General features: G+C 55.9%; 1 protein-coding gene across 8 annotated transcripts in view; it reads left to right on the forward strand.

The window, feature by feature from the left end:
- The window catches only part of EMID1 (EMI domain containing 1), a 44,066-nt gene continuing 34,141 nt past the window's right edge, over positions 7,447 to 17,371 (forward strand). For 3 of the 8 annotated variants that reach the window (XM_021073276.1, XM_021073277.1, XM_021073278.1), the window contains exons 1-3: positions 7,448 to 7,677; positions 15,073 to 15,186; positions 15,623 to 15,726. In XM_021073276.1, coding sequence (XP_020928935.1) covers positions 7,577 to 7,677; positions 15,073 to 15,186; positions 15,623 to 15,726 — 319 coding nt within the window. In that variant the 5' untranslated portion in view covers positions 7,448 to 7,576. Of the gene's footprint in view, positions 7,678 to 15,072; positions 15,187 to 15,622; positions 15,727 to 17,371 lie in introns of all 8 variants that reach the window. The other 5 variants (XR_002338673.1, XM_005657352.3, XM_005657351.3 and 2 more) reach the window with 3 other exon arrangements.

The following is a 17,371-nucleotide window of genomic DNA, read 5'->3' on the forward strand; positions in this document are numbered from 1 at the left end:
GATCAGGGGAGCACCCAGCCAATATCAGCTTCTTGTGGCTGCAGCCTGTGGACACGGGGAGGCAGCCCTGGCTCTCTGCCAGCCTAACTCAGGAGCAAGCCCTTCCCTCTGGCCAGGGCCCCCACCTCCCCATCACCTCTCTGAATAGCCTCCACTCAGATGTGTCATGAATAACCAGAAGCCCTGGGCCAGGCCTGCTGAGGACAGGGGCACAGGGTATTTCCTGGCAGAGCAGGGCAGGGGCTGCCTCTTAGAGTACAGCTGGTTCAGAGGTGCTATCTCATTGTGGGTTTCACATGCATTGCTTTTCTTTGGAGTGAAGTCGAATGCCTTTTCATTCTGAGTTGTCTGTTCATAATTTTTGTCAATTTCTCTATTTGGTCATTGACTGATGTTATTGATTTGTAAGAGCTCTATATACATGGAGGAAATTAGTCTTTTTATCTGATTGATATGTTGCAGATTTTTTCCACAGTTAATCATATTACTCCTTTTCTATGTAGAAATTTTTATGTACTCAAATATATCCTTTATAGCTTCTGGGGTATCTATCTTTCCTAGTACCTTATAAAGACTACAGAGGAGTTCCTGTCATAGCTCAGTGGTGACAAACCCGACTAGTATCCATAAGGATGTGGGTTCAATCCATGGCCCTTCTCAGTGGGTTAAAATCCGGCGTTACCGTGAGCTGTGGTATAGGTGGCAGATGTGGCTTGGATCCTTCTTTGCCGTGGCTATGGTGTACACTGGCAGCTGCAGCTCTGATTCAGCCCCTAGCCTAGGAACTTCCATATGCAGCAGGTGTGGCAAAGAAAGAAAGAAGGAAAGAAAGACAACAGAAAGGGCCTAGCCTCTATTTATTATCTACCAGGGAACCAGACAAGTCAACAGAGGGCTGCTGCACAGAATGCTGTCTGCTATCAGTGGGGAAGCCCAGTGGATATGTGACCCAGTCTTGGGGGTAGGCAGGGAGGGGATGCTGTCTGAGTTGAGACGGAAGGGGAATGGACATTGACATGCAGAGGGACAGGATGGGGAAGCCCTGCAGCCAGCTGGAGAGCACAGGGTCAGTGGGGAGAATGGAGACTTTCTTTGGTGTCTGGGGTCTGGGGTGCAGGGAGGATAAGCAGGTCAGGCCACATTCTGTCCTCAGTCTGAGGGCTGCAAGGACACTGAAGTTTTCCCTCACAGGGAAATGCACCCATTCGCCATTGGGAAGATCCAAAGGACTGGAAGGATCAGAGGGGAAGGGAGAGGCCACTGAAGAGACTGAGGCCACATCCCATGAAGGGTGGGGAGGCTGGAAGGGACAGTGCAGCTGCACAGATGGAGAGGATCCCGACTCAGCCCCGAAGGGCTAGAAGGAGGGCGGGGCAGGAGAGCCTGCGATCCAGGAGCTTGAGGGGTGTACATCCCCCAGATGCTGTCCATCCACTGAAGACTCCCCAGGCCAAGCCATTGCCTGGAAATCCAGTTCCCCTGTGCCCAGTGGCTCCATCTGCCTGATGGGACTGCCCACACATGATTTATTCCAGCATGGGCCACCCAGAGCCCCTTGGTCAGCCAGTGCCAGGCATGGGCAGCAGATGGAAAAAGAGGCAGCTGGGCTGGCACCCTGGTCCTGCCCCTTCTGTCCAGTCCCCCCAGGAGCTGAAACAAACAACCTGGGGTCTCTTTCCCCGAGTACGCTTCTCTCTGTGTCTGTCTCTCTGCCTCCCTGTCTTTCCTTCTGCCTCTCTCTGCATGTCTCTGGCTCACTTGTCTCCCACCATCTCTGGCTTTCTGGCTCCTTTTCTCTCTCTTTCTCAGTATCTCTCCATATCTCTCTCTCTCTCTGACTCTCTCTCCCTCTTCTCTTCCTCCTCAGAATCACTTCCTCAGAGGTAGAAACCATTCATCCTGAGGGTGTCAGATTGGGCAGACCCACATGTTCTTGGCCCAGCAGGCACCTCCTGAGACTGGCAGGGCTGGCAGGAAACTCCAGAGCCTCTGCCCTGAGTGACTCCTCTTGCCTGCCCTTGCAACTGCCAAATAAAGCTAATCCTCAGGGACTTGTGGCCGCCATTCCAGATGTGTCCAGCAGGGGGAGGGTTTCACCTTAGTATGGCTGGGAGATGGCCCCTTCTCACCCAGAAGGTCCTTTCGCTTGGCAGACTTTGTTCCTAAACCTTTGGTTACCAAGCATCCCCCTTACCAGCCAAAAGTTCCACTACCAGTGATTTAGGGTTAAATGAGGAAGAACCCCTGTTAACTGCCCTCACCAGTTAACAACATGAAATGTATCAGTCATTATCACTCTAGTATAAATGAGCCAGCAGCTACTCTCTCTTACTCCTCAGCTAGGTGGATGCTGCTGAAGGAAAGGTTGTCAGTCCATTTTTGCAGGAGGAGAGATATTGAAAGAGAAGCAGAACAAGGGATCCCCAAAGAAGGGAGGGGGGTCAGAGGTGGGGAGAAGAAAGGAGGGGATTTAGGGGGAAGGAACCAGAGGAAGGGAAATGGGACAAACATTGCTAAGGGGCAGGACTCTCATTTGTCCATTTCTTCAGAGGCAACAAAGCACAGTCACAGGAAAGTCTCCAAGTTTTTTTTTTTTTAAGTTTTATTGAAGTAGAGTTAATTTACAAGGTTGTGATAATTGCTGCTGTACAACAAAGTGACCCAGTCATACATATGCACATAACCATTCTCTCTCAGAATATTTTCCCACCTGGATTGTCAGAGAATACTGGGTAGAGATCTCTGTGCTAGACAGCAGGTCCCCGCTGGCCAATCACTCTGTATACCTCAGTGTGCATATGTCAATCCCAAACTCCCAGTCCATCCCTCCCTACCCCCACCTGTCCCCTTTGATAACCATAAGTTTTTCAAAGTCTGTGGAAAGTCCCCAAGTCTTGTATCCTTCCCATCCAGTTCCAGATGGGGACACTGAGGCTCAGAGAGAAAGCCTGGCAGAGATCATGCAGACATCCAGGTCTCCTAAGTCCAAACACAGGCTCCCTGTCCCGCTATGCCTGCCTGTGCCACACCCTGCCAATCTGTCAGTCTCCCCCACCCCCAGAGGATTCCTGAAAAGGGCAGGAAGGTCCTCCAGGAGCCCTAATTTATGATTTTCCGACAGCTTCCTTCCTCCCACCACTCGCTTCCAGCCCCAATCCCCGCTCCCTGAGGAAGGAATGAGCTGGGTGAGAAGGGCAGCTCCCGGAGCATAAATAACCTGACTGGGCAGCTGCAGGCTCTCTGGGTCCCCCAGTGCCCCTCACCCCCGACCCAACAGGGTGCCCCCCACTCTGGGACCAAGGGGCCTGCCGGGCTGGGCCTCTAGATCAAAGGCACAGAAAGCAGGCATTGTTCCCTAACCTGGAAGGCTGGGGCCCTGGCCCTGCCCTTTGTCTGGGCAGAGGCTTCTGAGGCCACTGGCACTGCCTGGGCCCCTGGGGGCTGCTGCCATGGGTTCTGGGTACCTCCAGCCCTCTTAAGCTGCTTCCTCCCCCATAGAATGGGGGATACGGGTGCTGATCAAGTGGGGCACAGGGCTCTTATGGGGAGGCGTGCAAGCAGGGCTGATATGATGGGAACCCCCAGCCACGGAGGCTGTGCCCTGGGACACGGGAGGAGGAAAGAGGCCCGGGGGAGCTGACGGGGAAGGGAGGCTGTGACCCAGGTTTGTTTGCTGGTGAGGAGAATAGCATTTCCTGTTTGGACTAGGCCGGGTGGATGTGTCAGCGAATCCACACCAGAAGGGCTGTGTTTCCTGTACCCCACGGCCTGCTCTGGGCAGTGTATGTGTGTGTGTGTCCGAGTCCGTGTCCCTGTGGGGCCCACACGCGTGTGTGGGTGCAAGTGCTCTCTCTCACCTCATCAGCTCCCAGATAGGAGTTTAAATCTGAGCTGAGTTCTCTTTTTGCCCAAAGAAGCCCCCTGCAAGGCTGAGCCAGAGGGCAGCAGTGTGGCTGGTGTGTAAGTGCTCAGGCCGGCACCCATCAGTCACCAGCCCGAAGGGACCTCAGGGAGCCCCACAGCTGGGGATAACAAAGCAAAGTGAGAAGAGGGCAGGCGACAATGCAAGCAAAATGCTTAGCACAGCTCCTGGCACACAGTCAGCGCTCAGACCGGAAGCTGCTGTCGTTACTGGAGGTTGTGGTCTGGTCTTGGCAGCCGAGAAGATCAGGCCCCCAGGGAGGAGGCTCCGCCCACAGGGACCTCGAGCCAACAGGCCCCTCTCCTCCACATCGCAGAAAACACTGAAACCTCAAATGACCAAATCCAGGTCTCTTCAGCATTTCCTGCCCTTCCTGCTTTGGGAGGAAAGACGGCCAGAAAGTAGGCTGACATCCACCAGGAAAATGTACCCTTAAAAGGGGGCTTCATATTGTGTCCCAGGACCACCAGAGACCCAAAGCTTTAAAATTGCCTTTAAAAAAATTTGAGGAGTTCCCGTTGTGGCTCAGTGGTTAACGAACCCCACTAGGATCCATGAGGACACAAGTTCAATCCCTGGCCTCCCTCAGTGGGTTAAGGATCCAGTGTTGCTGTGAGCTGTGGTGTAGGTCGCAGATGTGGCTTGGATCTGGCATGGCTGTGGCGTAGGCCAGCAGCTACAGCTCCGATTCAACCCCTAGCCTGGGAACCTCCATATGACATGGGTGTGGCCCTAAAAAGAGAAAAGACCCCCCCCAAAAAAATTGAGGCATAGCTTATTTTCAATATTACGTTAGTTTCTGTTATGGTTATATTAGTACAGCAAAGTGATTCAGTTATACATATATATATTCTTTTTCAGATTTTTTTCCCATTATAGGTTTTTAAAAAGATACTGAATATAGTTCCCTGTGCTATAAGTGGGACCCTGTTGTTTATCTGTTATATATAAAGGAATGTGTATCTCTTAATCCCAAGCTCCTAATTTACCCCTCCTCCCCACTTCCCCTTTGGTAACCATAAATTTTTTTTCTATGTCTGTGCGTCTGTTTCCATTTTGTAAATAAGTTCATTTGAATCACTTTTTAGAGTCCACAAATAAGTGATATCATATGCTATTTGTCTTTGAATTACTTAGTGTGATAATCTCTAGGTCCATCCATATTATTGCAAATGGCAATATTTCATTCTTTTTTATGGCTGAGTGGTATTCCATGGTGTATATATATGTATCACCTCTTCTTTATCTACTCATCTGTTGCTGGACATTTAGGTTGCTTCCATGTCTTAAAACTTCCTTTTTTTCCCCCTCAGGCAGGGAAATGAGGCTTAGAGAGGGCAGGCAACTTGTTTCAAGTCACACAGTGCTCAGTGGTTGGTCTGGAATGAGGCCTAGGCCTATGGGGTTCTGAGCCTTGTACTCTGAGCTCTAGCTGTATAGATACATGGACCAAGGGACTGTAGCCTCAATAAGGACGGGACCCCCTCTGAGGTCAGCATGTTGATAACAGCTTTTCCTGGGAGTGTCCTTGGCTAGAGAAATTCCTCAGTGGCCTGGAGCTCCATGAGCTTGATGATAAAGGAATGTATATGCCATTCATCACAGGAGCAGCTCGGATGTGTCCCAAACAGACCTGGCAGTGCATCCTCATTCTGTGGCCCTCCCAGGTTCTTCCCACTGCCCAGCGCTTCCCCTTCCTAAAGAGCTGCAGGCCCTTCAAGCGCCATTTGGGGTGTTGGGTTTTGATCCCGGCACCTGACCAGGTCTCAGCTGGGCCTGGGGTCCTCTCAGGAGATGGCCCCTTGAGAGTGACAAGCTATCCAGGGGATTAAGTCAATTAAGTCACTGATCTAGTTGTGTCAAAACAAAAGCTAATCAGAGAGGCACAAAGCTGCTTTTCTTGGGAGTCAGACAAATGGCACATAGTAGGTACTCCAAAATCACAGATGGAAGGTAGGGAGGCAGCTCCACTAGGGGGCAAAGTTGGCACCATGACGATGTTGTTGGAGGATGTGGGAGCATTTGGGGGACCACGTGAAGCAGGGGACAGTGGGTGCCAGGGCGCTACTGTGATATCTTATTCCTGTCCACTCCCCATAAGGAACATGCAACTGTCCTCCTTACAATGAAAAAGTGGGGCTCAGAGAGGGGCAGGCCTTGCCCAAGCTAACATGAGCAGAGGGAGCAGAGGGAGGGTTTGAACCCAACTCTTACTGCCTGCCCCCTGGAGGGACAGGAGTGGGCTCTCTCCACCGGCACACCCTCTGTGTCTCTGACTCAGGCTGGGGCCTGGTGCTGCCCAGCCCGAGTGAGTCTAGGCGAGGCAGTCCCGGGAATCAGATGTAGGGCCAGCATACCCTCTTGCTGGACTATTTCTAGGAGAGATCCTGGATCTGGACAAGCCACAGCTGGATCCCGTGGGACAGGCCGCTGGGACACCACCAAGCCAGCTGGCAGGACAGCATGCACCTCAGCCCCAGCAGAAGGCGGTCAGGCACCATCCCAGACTTTTGGAAGCTTCTGGGTTCCCTCTGATGAGAGCTGCAGTCCCTCTGCATGAACACGCACTCCTTTCACAGACACAGTCATCACACACATGCACACTAAGCATCACACACACCCACCATGCACACATACACGTTAGACTTAGATGCATCTCAGTGGGATTCACAGCCCTCAGCCCTGAAGCTCCCTCGTAGCCCAAGTGGAGTAACTCCACTCTAACCCAGTCCTTATTTGTTACAGGTGGGGAGACCCAGCCCCAGGCCCACTGATGTCTGCACTCTTCCCTAATTGTGCTTGAGAGCTGAAATGCCCTCCCAGAAGTCAGGAGACCTGGATTCTAATCCTGGCTCTTCTAACCACTGATGGAGAGCTGTAGCTAGAGGAGGGTCTCCTCTCTGCCTCAGTTTCTCCAGCGGTAAAATGGTGGCAAGTGTGGACACTGGCTTGACTGGGGTCAGCACTTCTCCCAGAGTCTTCTCCCAGGGGGACTACAAGTGCCTGAGCCTCGTTTTTTTTTCTCTTTGAAATGGGGGTAATTGTGCCCACCTCACCCAGAGTGGTCTGCAGATTAAACCGAGGGAGGATGTGAAGGGCAGGAGAGGTGCCCTGCATACAATGGCGCTCACTGCTCAGGAAGCCTTTGTTGCGTGGACGGACAGATCCCTTGTGCCCTGGGAACTGGATCCCGCCAAAGTGTCGAGAGTGAATGAGGCCCTCGCATCATTAGCCCTGGCTGGATGGGTTTGGATCCTGGCTGCTTCTGAGACCGTGGCCTGGCCTCTGTACCCTAGTTTGCAACACGTGGGAGGGTACCTCAGAACTGGTACCCCGCCCCCCAAAAGGCCGTGCGGTGCAGGACGTTGGGCTCAGGTGGGCACCTGGCGGGCTTCCTAGAGGGGGCGCCGGGCCCCCCGGGGCTCCTTCCGGGTTGGCAGCGGCGGCGCAAGGGGCGGGGGGCCGCGCGGAGGGGCCGGGCGAGGCCGGGAACGCGCGCCCCCGCCCCGCGCCCGCCTCCCGCCCGCCCTCCCGCCGCTGCGCTGGGAACCGGGATCCGCGCGTCCGGGGCGGCTGGCGGCGAGGGCAGGCAGGCGAGGACGCCAGGCTGGGGGCGACGGCGAGGGGCCGCGCGCGAAGGGCGCCGGGCGCAGCATGGGCGGCCCGCGGGCCTGGGCTCTGCTTTGCTTCGGGCTCCTGCTCCCTGGAGGCAGTGCCGCGTGGAGCGTCGGGGGAGCCCCGTTCTCTGCACGCAGGTAAGGGCTGCCCCCTCCCCCACCCCGCGCCACCCCTATGCCTTGCCAGCCGGGGGTTGGGGACCTGGACTCCAGGTACCACCACCCACCAACCTCCGTGCAAGCCCGGGGAAGGGACCCGGGTCCCCACCTCATTGCCAACCTGGTAGCGGGGGGCAGGGACCCTGGGCTTCCCGAGTTGCCTGGCAGAAGCTCCCGGCAGTTCGGGGGTCCCCTACTTCACGTATCTGGAGCCATCAGCACCCCCAGACAGCCTTCTCCAGCACTCACTTCTACTCCAGAGCCCTAGGGGAGGGGGAGGGGCACGAGGGAGGATACCCCAAGACTTCCCACGCCCTAGCCAAGGGCCCCTCCCTGCACACAGGAAAAGTCCAGGACACCCTTGAGCTGACACTTTGGGGACCCTCCCTCCCTTTACCCTGTTCCTGGCTTTTTTTAGTACCCTGGCTATTTATTTCCCTCGAAGGAAGGAGATTGGGGTGGAGTTTCACAGACCCAGGGTCAGTGTAGGCCCCAGAGACCTGGCATTTGGGACTGAGCTGGGAGCGAACACTTTGTCTTCCTGCGCTTTCTCTGGAGGCAAGGGGCAATGTCTTTGGTGGTGGCGTTTATGGAGCATCTCCCAGGACCAGGTGAAGGGGCCCTTTACATGTAGTGTCCTCCTTGTTAATCCTTCCAGAATTGAATGAGTAGGGAACACCTGTCCCCATTTAGCAGATCAGCAAATTGAGGTCCCAGAGAATTAACATAATCTGAGCTCACTGGCCATTAATTGAAGGGCTGTGATTTGAATCTGTGTCTTTCTGGCCTTGATGACATGATTTGAACCTGCCCACACCCCTGTCCCAGCTTTAGTCCCTGCCCCTAGCCCTGCCCCTGCTGGGGTCCCCTCTCGAGGGCCAGCCACTGCTGTTGTCTGAGGCAGACAATACGGAGTAGCCAGCCCTCTCCAGGCCTTTTCATCCCATTCAAAGTCTTGCCCGGCCCCCACCCCCTACGGCCTCAATTCTTTCTTTTCAGAAATTCCCCTTTCCCAGTGGTCAGGGGCCAGCGTGCCCCCGCTGGGCTAGCAAGAGCAGGTGACATGGGCAGGGCTGGAGGGCAGAGGTGGCTGAGGTGTCAGAGGCCAGAGGAACAGTTATCTGAGACAGGGACTGATGGATGGCAGATGTCACAGCCACCACCATGCATGCTGACCATACCTGACCTGGGCTGGCATCCTACCTGCATCCATTGCTGCCAGAATCTTTCTGACTGCTTTGGGAGGCCCACATTTTTATGATCTTTATTTCATAGAAGAGGAAGCCGAGGCTCAGAGAGGGGTTATAACCTGCCCAGGGCATGGAGGTAAACCCCCAGGGTCCGAGATGATATACTGACCAAGACTCTGAACTCAGAATTCCCAGTGTCAAGCTCAGGATGATAGTTGAGAAGGTATAAGACCCGGACTGCCCTTCAGCCAGTCCACAGCAGGGCCTCCTGGCCTGGGCTCCCTTCTCCCCAGGACTTCCTCTGTGGGAGCAGGATGGTGGCTGTGGGCAGATATCAGGTCACTGGGACTGTCACCCTATCTGTTCCCCAAAGGCTCACAGTGGCCTGAGCATCACCAAAGCACTGTAGGCAATGCTATTGCTTCCATTTACAGATACAAAGACTGAGCCCTAGAGAGGAGAATTGGCACCGCCATTCAAGTCAAGCATTTTCTAGATCCCGTTCTCTTTTCACCCAGCAGTTCTGGAGGAGTCGTCAGTTCTAGGAGCTAGGAAAGGTTTGCGAGTCGTGGTTAGGAATTAGGGGCTGTGGCCTCAGAGCAGGGTTTTACTCCTGGCTCTGTCACCAACTCAGTGTGTCGCCTCAGGCAGGACACTTGGTGGCCCTGGGTTTCCTCACTGTTCCCCTCTTTCTTCTCCACCCAACCCCCATCCCCTGCTCACAGGCCTGTTCTTAAGACAGTTCCCCATGGGAAGGACCAGTACAGGGCCTGACAACAGTGGTCCCTGTTGTCACCCACATTACATGGGGGAGAGGAGAGACCCCTGGCCAGAGGAATCTTTGGTTCTTGGCTGCCAGGACCTACCCCCGTCTTAGCGTCACTGGAGACAGCATGTGGATGTCACGTCCCATCTGCCCTCCTTCCACCCCCAGCCCAGCGCCCCAGGCACCCCTTGGCAGCCGAGGGACCAGCAGCAGAAAAGAGGCTTTGTGCCTGGGGAGGGGGAGGCCCGGGAAGGCATCCAGGGGCCACCCCCAGGCCCAAGAATGTGTCAAGACTTTGAGACCCTGGAACCAGGGTACCCGGGGGGCTGGGCAGAGCTGCCTTGGCAAGCCCCTGTCCCCATCTGCCCCCTGTCCCCTGCTGGGGCTGCTTCCTGCCCCTCCAGGTTCCTCCTGGCCTTCATGATCTGTATCAGTGTCTCATGCTATGGCTGTAGAGGTGAAGCTCTCACCGGTGTCCTGCCCAGGCCTCTTCCTCCTGCTGGACTGGCTTCCTTTGGGCAAATCCAAAAATCAAGGAGAGTGGAGAGGAGTTCCCATTGTGGCTTAGTGGGATAAGAATCCAACTAGTATCCATAAGGACACAAGTTCGATTCCTGGCCCCACTCAGTGGGTTAAGGATACGGCGTTAATGTGAGCTGTGCTGTAGGTCACAGACGCGGCTCACATCTGGCATTGCTATGGCTGTGCTGTAGGAAAGTGGCTGCAGCTCCAATTTGACCCCTAGCCTGGGAACTTCCATATGCAGCGGGTGTGGCCCTAAAAAAACATTAAAAAAAAAAAAAAAAAAAAAAAGAGAGAGAGAGAGAGGAGAGTTCTCTTTCCAAGCCCTCTTCCAGGAGATCAGATCCCAGGGCTACACCTGTATGGATGACCTGGACAGGTGACTTATCTCGGGGCCTCAGTTTCCCCCTCTGACACACAGAGCCTGACAGTCCCTATCCCAGAGTCAAGGGGAGGATCTTGTGCAGAAGGTGTGGTGCTGGTGTCTCTCAGGGAAGCCACTGGACCACTGCTGCCTAGTGTGGGGCCCAGGTCACGGTCCAGGAACAAGAATTACCAATAGGAGTTCCCATGTGGTGTGAATCCGACTAGGAACCGTGAGGTTTCGGGTTTGATCCCTGGCCTCAATCAGTGGGTTAAGGATCCGGCATTGCCTTGAGCTGTGGTGTAGTTCACAGACATAGCTCTGATCTGGTGTGGCTGTGGCTGTGGCTTGCAGCTGTAGCTCTGAGTCAACCTCTGGTCTGGGAAGCTCCATGTGCCCCAAGTGTGGCCCTAAAAAGCTAAAAAAAAAAAAAAAATTACCAATAGCCATCATTGCTTTGCTAAGGCTTTGGGTGGGTGAGACCTCCCTGCAGAAGAAGGTTCTGCTGTCCCCATTTGCAGACGGGCAAAATGAGGCCCAGAGAGGGTCAGGGCCTTGTCCAAGGTCACCAAGCAAGGACGAAGCAGAGCCAGGACTGGAGCTTAGCCTCTGGTGAGGGGTTCTGGCTCTATTTACCGTACCCGGCTCTGCGTCTTCTTTCTTTCCTCTCCTTTTCATAACGGCCCTTGGCCCCCAGCCCACTTGGCTGCCTCCTGCAATTAGCCCCTATCACTGTTCCGGATCACAGGATCACAGCCCTCAGCCTCGTGGAGACAAAGTCTCCTGGGCCCCTCCTTGCAGGGGGTGGAGGGCAGGTGGGGGGCCCTAGCTGGGAGGGGGAGTGGGGGCCGGTGCCAGGCTGAGCTGGTCTGGCCTGTTTCTCTCCTCCCTGCAGCCTCTGGGGGCCCCAGAGGTGCTGAGTAGGCGGAAGTGGCAGGCCCAGGAGAGAAGTGCTGCCTCCTCCCAGCCCCTGCCATCTCCCCATCCCTCAGGAGCTCACCCAGCCTCACCAGGTTCTTGGGAAGCTTATCACCAGTGACACCCTGGAAAAGAAGCTCCCAAGAGCAGTGGGATGGAGTCAGGGCTGCCAATGAGTGCGCCCACCTTAGGGAGCCTGAGTCCTGGCTCCTCTACCAAACCCTGTCTGTTCTCAGTCATTCAGTCATTCAACGAGCCACCTTGGGTGCTTGGGCTGAGCCCCATGCTGGCTTGGTCTGCACCAGCCTCCTCCCCCAGCACCTTCAGGGGAGAAAAAAGCTCAGGGTTACTGTGGTTGTGGAGACCCCTGCAGGTGCCCAGCTGTGCCCAGGGCCTCAGGACCAAGACCCCCACCCCAAAGGATGAATAGGAGTTTGCTGGAGCAGGGGGAGGGCTTTCCAGGCAGAGGGACTTTCGTAGGCAGTGATCTGAGGTGGGGAGAAGACGCAAACTGGTATGTTTGATGTGTGTGCATGTGTGTGAATCTACACACTGACCCGGAATCTTCATTCTGTGCTCAGGGCCGCCCTTCTGTGTCTGGTGCTTCTGACTGTCCTCTGCCTAGGTTGCTCCCTCCCTCCCTCCCTCCTTCCTCCACTCACAGGGTCCGTCACAGTCTTAGGGGTCCCTGAGTCCCCCTGAGTTTGTACCCCAAATTTTATGTGTTTTTCTGGGAAAGAGTGACAACTCACATCAGTCTCCCAAAGGGGCTTATGTCTCTCCCAAAGAAGATCCCAACAGATTTTTTTTTTTTTTTTGGTCATTTCTTGAGCCGCTCCCATGGCATATGAAGGTTCCCAGGCTAGGGGTCAAATCGGAGCTGTAGCCACCAACCTACGCCACAGCCACAGCAACTCAGGATCCAAGCTGCGTCTGCAATCTACTCCACAGCTCATGGCAAAGCCGGATCCTTAACCCACTGAGCAAGGCCAGGGATCGAACCCGCAACCTCATGGTTCCTAGTTGGATTCGTTAACCACTGAGCCACGACGGGAACTCCCCAACAGATTTTTTTTTAAATCACAGCTCAAAGGGTCGGGGGCCTTTCGAAATGCACCTTTTCTTTCTAGGGCTGCACCCATGGCATATGGAGGCTGTCAGGCAAGGGGCTGAATCGGAGCTATGGCTGCCAGCCTACACCACAGCCACAGCAATGCAGTGGATCCTTGACCCACTGAGTGAGGCCAGGGATCAAACCTGTGTCCTCATGGATGCTGGTCAGATTAATTTCTGCTGAGCCACAACAGGAACTCCGAAATGCATCTTTTTAAACTTCTAAAATCCCACCTGCTCATTTGGAGAAACGTTTCCATCCTGTGGTTAAGAGTACAAGCCCTGGACTTCCCGTGTGACTCACAACATAAGAGTACAAACCCTGGAGTTCCCGTCGTGGTGCAGCTGAAACAAATCCGACTGGGAACCATGAGGTTGTGGTTTAGTTCTCTGGCCTTGCACAGTGGGTTAAGGATCTGGCGTTGCCATGAGCTGTGTTGTAGGTCGCAGACGTGGCTCGGATCTGATGTTGCTGTGGCTGTGGCGTAGGCCAGCAGCTGAGGCTCCAATTCGACCCCTAGCCTGGGACTCTCCATATGCCCCAGGTGCGGCCCTAAAAAGACAAAAAGAATACAAGCCCTGGGGTTAGGCAGACCTGGGTTCCAATCTGAACTGTGTTGCTTATCCTGGGTGCCCAGGGTACATCCCAGACCCTAGAGCCTCAGTCTTCCCATCTGTAAAGTGGCGGGTGGAAGGCCCAGCTCCCAGCGTGATGAACAGAGCAGATGGAACACTCCTCTCCGCCCACAGAGGTGGCAGTTTGCTTTTCCCCACTTTATACCCACCTCTCTCTATGTGCAAACATGTACAGACAGCCTCTTGGCTTTCTCTTCTTATATTCATAGAAATCTCTTCCCTCTATTGGTCTGCACGTACTTTTCCTCCTTAATCAGGCACTTGGAGACCTCAGGCTCCATCACAGCCTCTGGTCCTCTGTGTCTAGGGGTCCCACTTGGGCTGTTCCAGTTTTGGGCTGTTCCTAACGGTGCCATAACAAGCACCTGTCGCCTCTGCCGTGGGGTCGTCAAGGGCTCTGTTGAGCTCCCACCAAGTCTCTGGGCTAATACAGTCATCCTTCTCCAGCTTTTCCACCTCTGTGCCTGTGGCCCGGTTGTGTCATCCTTTTGGAACTGATTCCAGTAGGATGCAGGACAGTCAAGGGACTTCCCCAGTGTCCCATAGCAAGTGTGTCAACTGGTTCCTGACTTTCTCCTTCAGGTGGGCTGAGTGGGGGTGGGGCAGCAGCCAGGGGCTGGGTTTCAGCAGTGGTGGGCCCCTCTGTGATGGCCGAGACATTCCAGGTGCTCACCGGCCCTCAGCCCTGCACGGGGTCACAGGCCTGCATTTTTTCCCAGGTCTGGGAAAGGAAGGACCGTTTCAGGTGACCCTTCTCAGCTTGAGCCCCCACCCCACCAGACTTTCCTTTGTGGCCTGGAGCCCGGGGTCAGCAAGTTCCCAGGCTGAGGTCTTCACAGAGCCACAGACCGTGGCTCTGATGGGGAGGAGATGGGAGCTGAGGCCTCTGGGATGGAGTCAGGGGCCAGGCTGAGCCATCCACATTCCTGGGTTCAAGTCCAGATCCACCACGCACCAGCTGTGTGACATGAACTGTTGTCCTCCCTCCCTGAGCCTCAGTTTACTCCTCTGTTAAGTGGGAGGAGGGCATTCCTGGCTCACTGTGGGAAAATGATATAAATACCTGTAGCATACAGTAGGTGCTCCATATATGCAGCACAAGGCAATTATATTGGTTGCCATTTGGAGAAGTCAGTCCTTCAGGCCCGGGATGTTGATTGTGCATCCCAGCTGTCACACAGAGGGGACCTGAGGATGAACGAGCAGGGCGCCTCTCTCATGCCTCGGGGAGGGAGGGGGCAGACCTGAACCACCACCTTGACTCGGCGTGACAGGTGTACAGAGTACTGCGGGTCCAGGGCAGGGAACCTTTGGTTCTGCTCCATGGGGGGTGCAGGTGGGAGAGGACAGGGGGAGAGGCGACAGCACAGTGGGGCTTTGAAGGTAGGAGGAGCCAGGTGGAGAACTGGGGGAAGGGTGCTCCAGACAGCGGGCCCAGCATGAGCAAAGGCCTGGACTGGGGGACTCCATGGCAGGAATGGGTGCAGGAGACACAGCAGGTTGAGAGTAGGGCTGAGCAAGAGACCTGGCCTGGTTTCCATTGTATGACCCTCCCTCTGGGGAGACAGGGGCGAGATGGAGGGGCTGCTGCCGTTGTCCAGGTGGGTGGCGGGAGGCAGTGGTTGGAGAGGAGATGCTGAGGAGGAAGCACCCCTACAGCTCATACCCCAGGACCCCCAAGAGTCCCCAGCACAGCCACCCCTCCAGGGCTCTGGAGTCCACTCCTCAACCACAGCAACACAGATTCCCACAGAAACCTAAAGGACATAGGGAGCTCAGGTGTCTCACTGCCTGGAGATTGGGGCTCCTGGAGAGAACACAGGCTGTGTGTGGCTCCTGAGCATCCCATTTTTGGTCTGTTTCAGGAACTGGTGCTCATACGTGGTGACCCGCACCATCTCGTGCCATGTGCAGAACGGCACCTACCTTCAGCGCGTCCTGCAGAATTGCCCCTGGCCTATGAGCTGCCCTGGGAACAGGTGAGTGAGACCATGTGGAGAAGGGTTGGTGCCAGGGTTGCATCAGGAGTGCAGAGGAAGCCTGGGACCCCAAGGGTGGGTGGACAAAGGAACCATTGCCTAGTCTAAGCACTTCCACTTGGCTCTTGGGCCACCCTGGAGGGCTTCCTGGAGGGGGGCATTCCACTATTCACCCATATGCCTTCATTCAATGCACAGTCACCTCTGGGTCAGGCCAGTCCCGCTCACAGGCACTTCTTGTCCAGTTGGTTTCTAGATCATCCCCCGCCGGGGAGGGGGTTGGGGGAGGAATGGAGGGGCTGATTCCCAGAAGGTAGGGGGAGAGAGGGCCTTGGAGGCGGCTGAGGACCCTGGAGGCTCTAGCTTTGCCCCCCTGGATGGTGGGAGAGGTGGCAGAAGGCCCTGTCTGAGCCAGGCCACCTGGGCCCTCTTTCAGCTACAGAACTGTGGTGAGACCCACATACAAGGTGATGTACAAGACGGTGACAGCCCGCGAGTGGAGGTGCTGCCCTGGGCACACGGGGGCGAGCTGCGAGGAAGGTAAGACGGCCCCAGGCACAGGCCGGGCGCCTCCCCTCAGGGGCATGGGAGGGAGCTGAGACTGTAGATGCTGCAGGGTGCGGCGCCACGCACACCGGACCCGCTGCACAGAGCTGCCAGCCAGACACAGCCAGTCACAGTGGGTGTCCGCGGTCCCATGGGTGTGGACTGCCTGCCTCTGGAAGACTGTCAGGAATCCTAGAGGAATTCCATACGTGCCGTGAAAGTCTTAGGTCGTGCATTCCAAGCCTTTCCTCCAAACTTGGGGTGTTTTCATGGGAGGTCGGAACAACGCAGGGAAGCAGGGCAGGGCTCAGCAAGGTCGGGACGGTTGTACCCATCTGGAAGGTGAGGAAATCAAGTCTCGGGGTGTGTGGGCACGTGGCTCCTAAGGGGCAGGATTCGAACCCAGATCTGCCTGGCTTTCCCTAGGCCCTCAGGGATGGGAGGACTCAGCTGGGCCCCCTGCGTGTGGAGTGGGTCCCAGGCAGAGAAACCCTTCTCACCCCACCACCTTCTCTGCATGCAGTTCAGTAGCTCGGGGCGCAGAGGAGGTAGCCCGCACCCCCCAGCACCTGGCCACGTGGTTCCTGGGAGCGCTGTCTCCTCTCAGGCACCAGCTTCTACTCAGTGGTCCAGACTGCATCCAGCCTCACTGTCTGGCTGAACCCAGGGAGCAGAAATTTTGGGGGTACCAAGAGCTATGCTCCCAAGAATGGCTGTAAAGAGGAGGAGCTGATCTAGAGGCCCCTCAGGCCTGAATGCCCCCAGGCATCACAATAGTGTGAACATCGGTCAACATATACACTCCAATTCCAGAAACACGAAAGAGTGAAACGCGGCCTCTGCATCAGGGGCATGTAATGCTAGCAAGTCAGCGTTCAGAGGTGCCTCTGGAGGGATTTACACACTTCACCTCCCGCAACCATGCAACAGCCCCAGTTCACAGATGGGGCAGTGGGGGCCCAGAGAGGAGCAGTTGCAAGCCCAGAGTCCAGCAGAGTCGGGCAGTGAGGTGGTTTCCATGAGGAAGAGTCCCCAACACAGCTGGGGAAGAGCAGGGCAGTGGGGAGCTGCCCGACACCCCGTAGGGGTCCTGCAGAGAGGCTCCCCACCAAGGCAGGTGTGGGAGGCAAGGAGGGGCAGATGAGAGGGGACCGGGAACAGCACATCCAGACCCCAGGATGCTGGGAGAAAGAAGGGGAGGCAGAAGAGCCCCAGGGCTAGAGGGGAGCCAGCCAGGAGGCCACAGAGGAGCTGGTGGTGAAGAGGGAGTGAATCTCCAGGGTTGAGGGTGGCCAGGCAGGGCCTGCCCAGACATAGGCCTCTCTGTCCCTGGCTCCCCTCCCAAGGGCAGACCGTCCCAGGTCTGCGGGGCTGTCATGGAGCAGGTGGGGGCAGCGCCCATGCCCTTACGTCCAGCAGCTGTAGGCCACACATCAGAAGCCAGGCTAAGGGCTGGGGATCTGCCGATAGTGAGGCAGGGGTGCAAGACAAGGCCTGGGGCTAGACCAACCCTGACCTCTCCCTCTGCAGGGACTTGGGGTCCCAACCTGGAGATGGGGGCTTCATGGGCCAGGCTGGCTTTGCCACACGCCAGCTGTGTGGCCTTGGGCCAGGGACTCCCCATGCATTGTGCAAGTCA

Source organism: Sus scrofa, chromosome 14 (genome assembly GCF_000003025.6).
Source record: "Sus scrofa isolate TJ Tabasco breed Duroc chromosome 14, Sscrofa11.1, whole genome shotgun sequence".
Classification (NCBI taxonomy): domain Eukaryota; kingdom Metazoa; phylum Chordata; class Mammalia; order Artiodactyla; family Suidae; genus Sus; species Sus scrofa.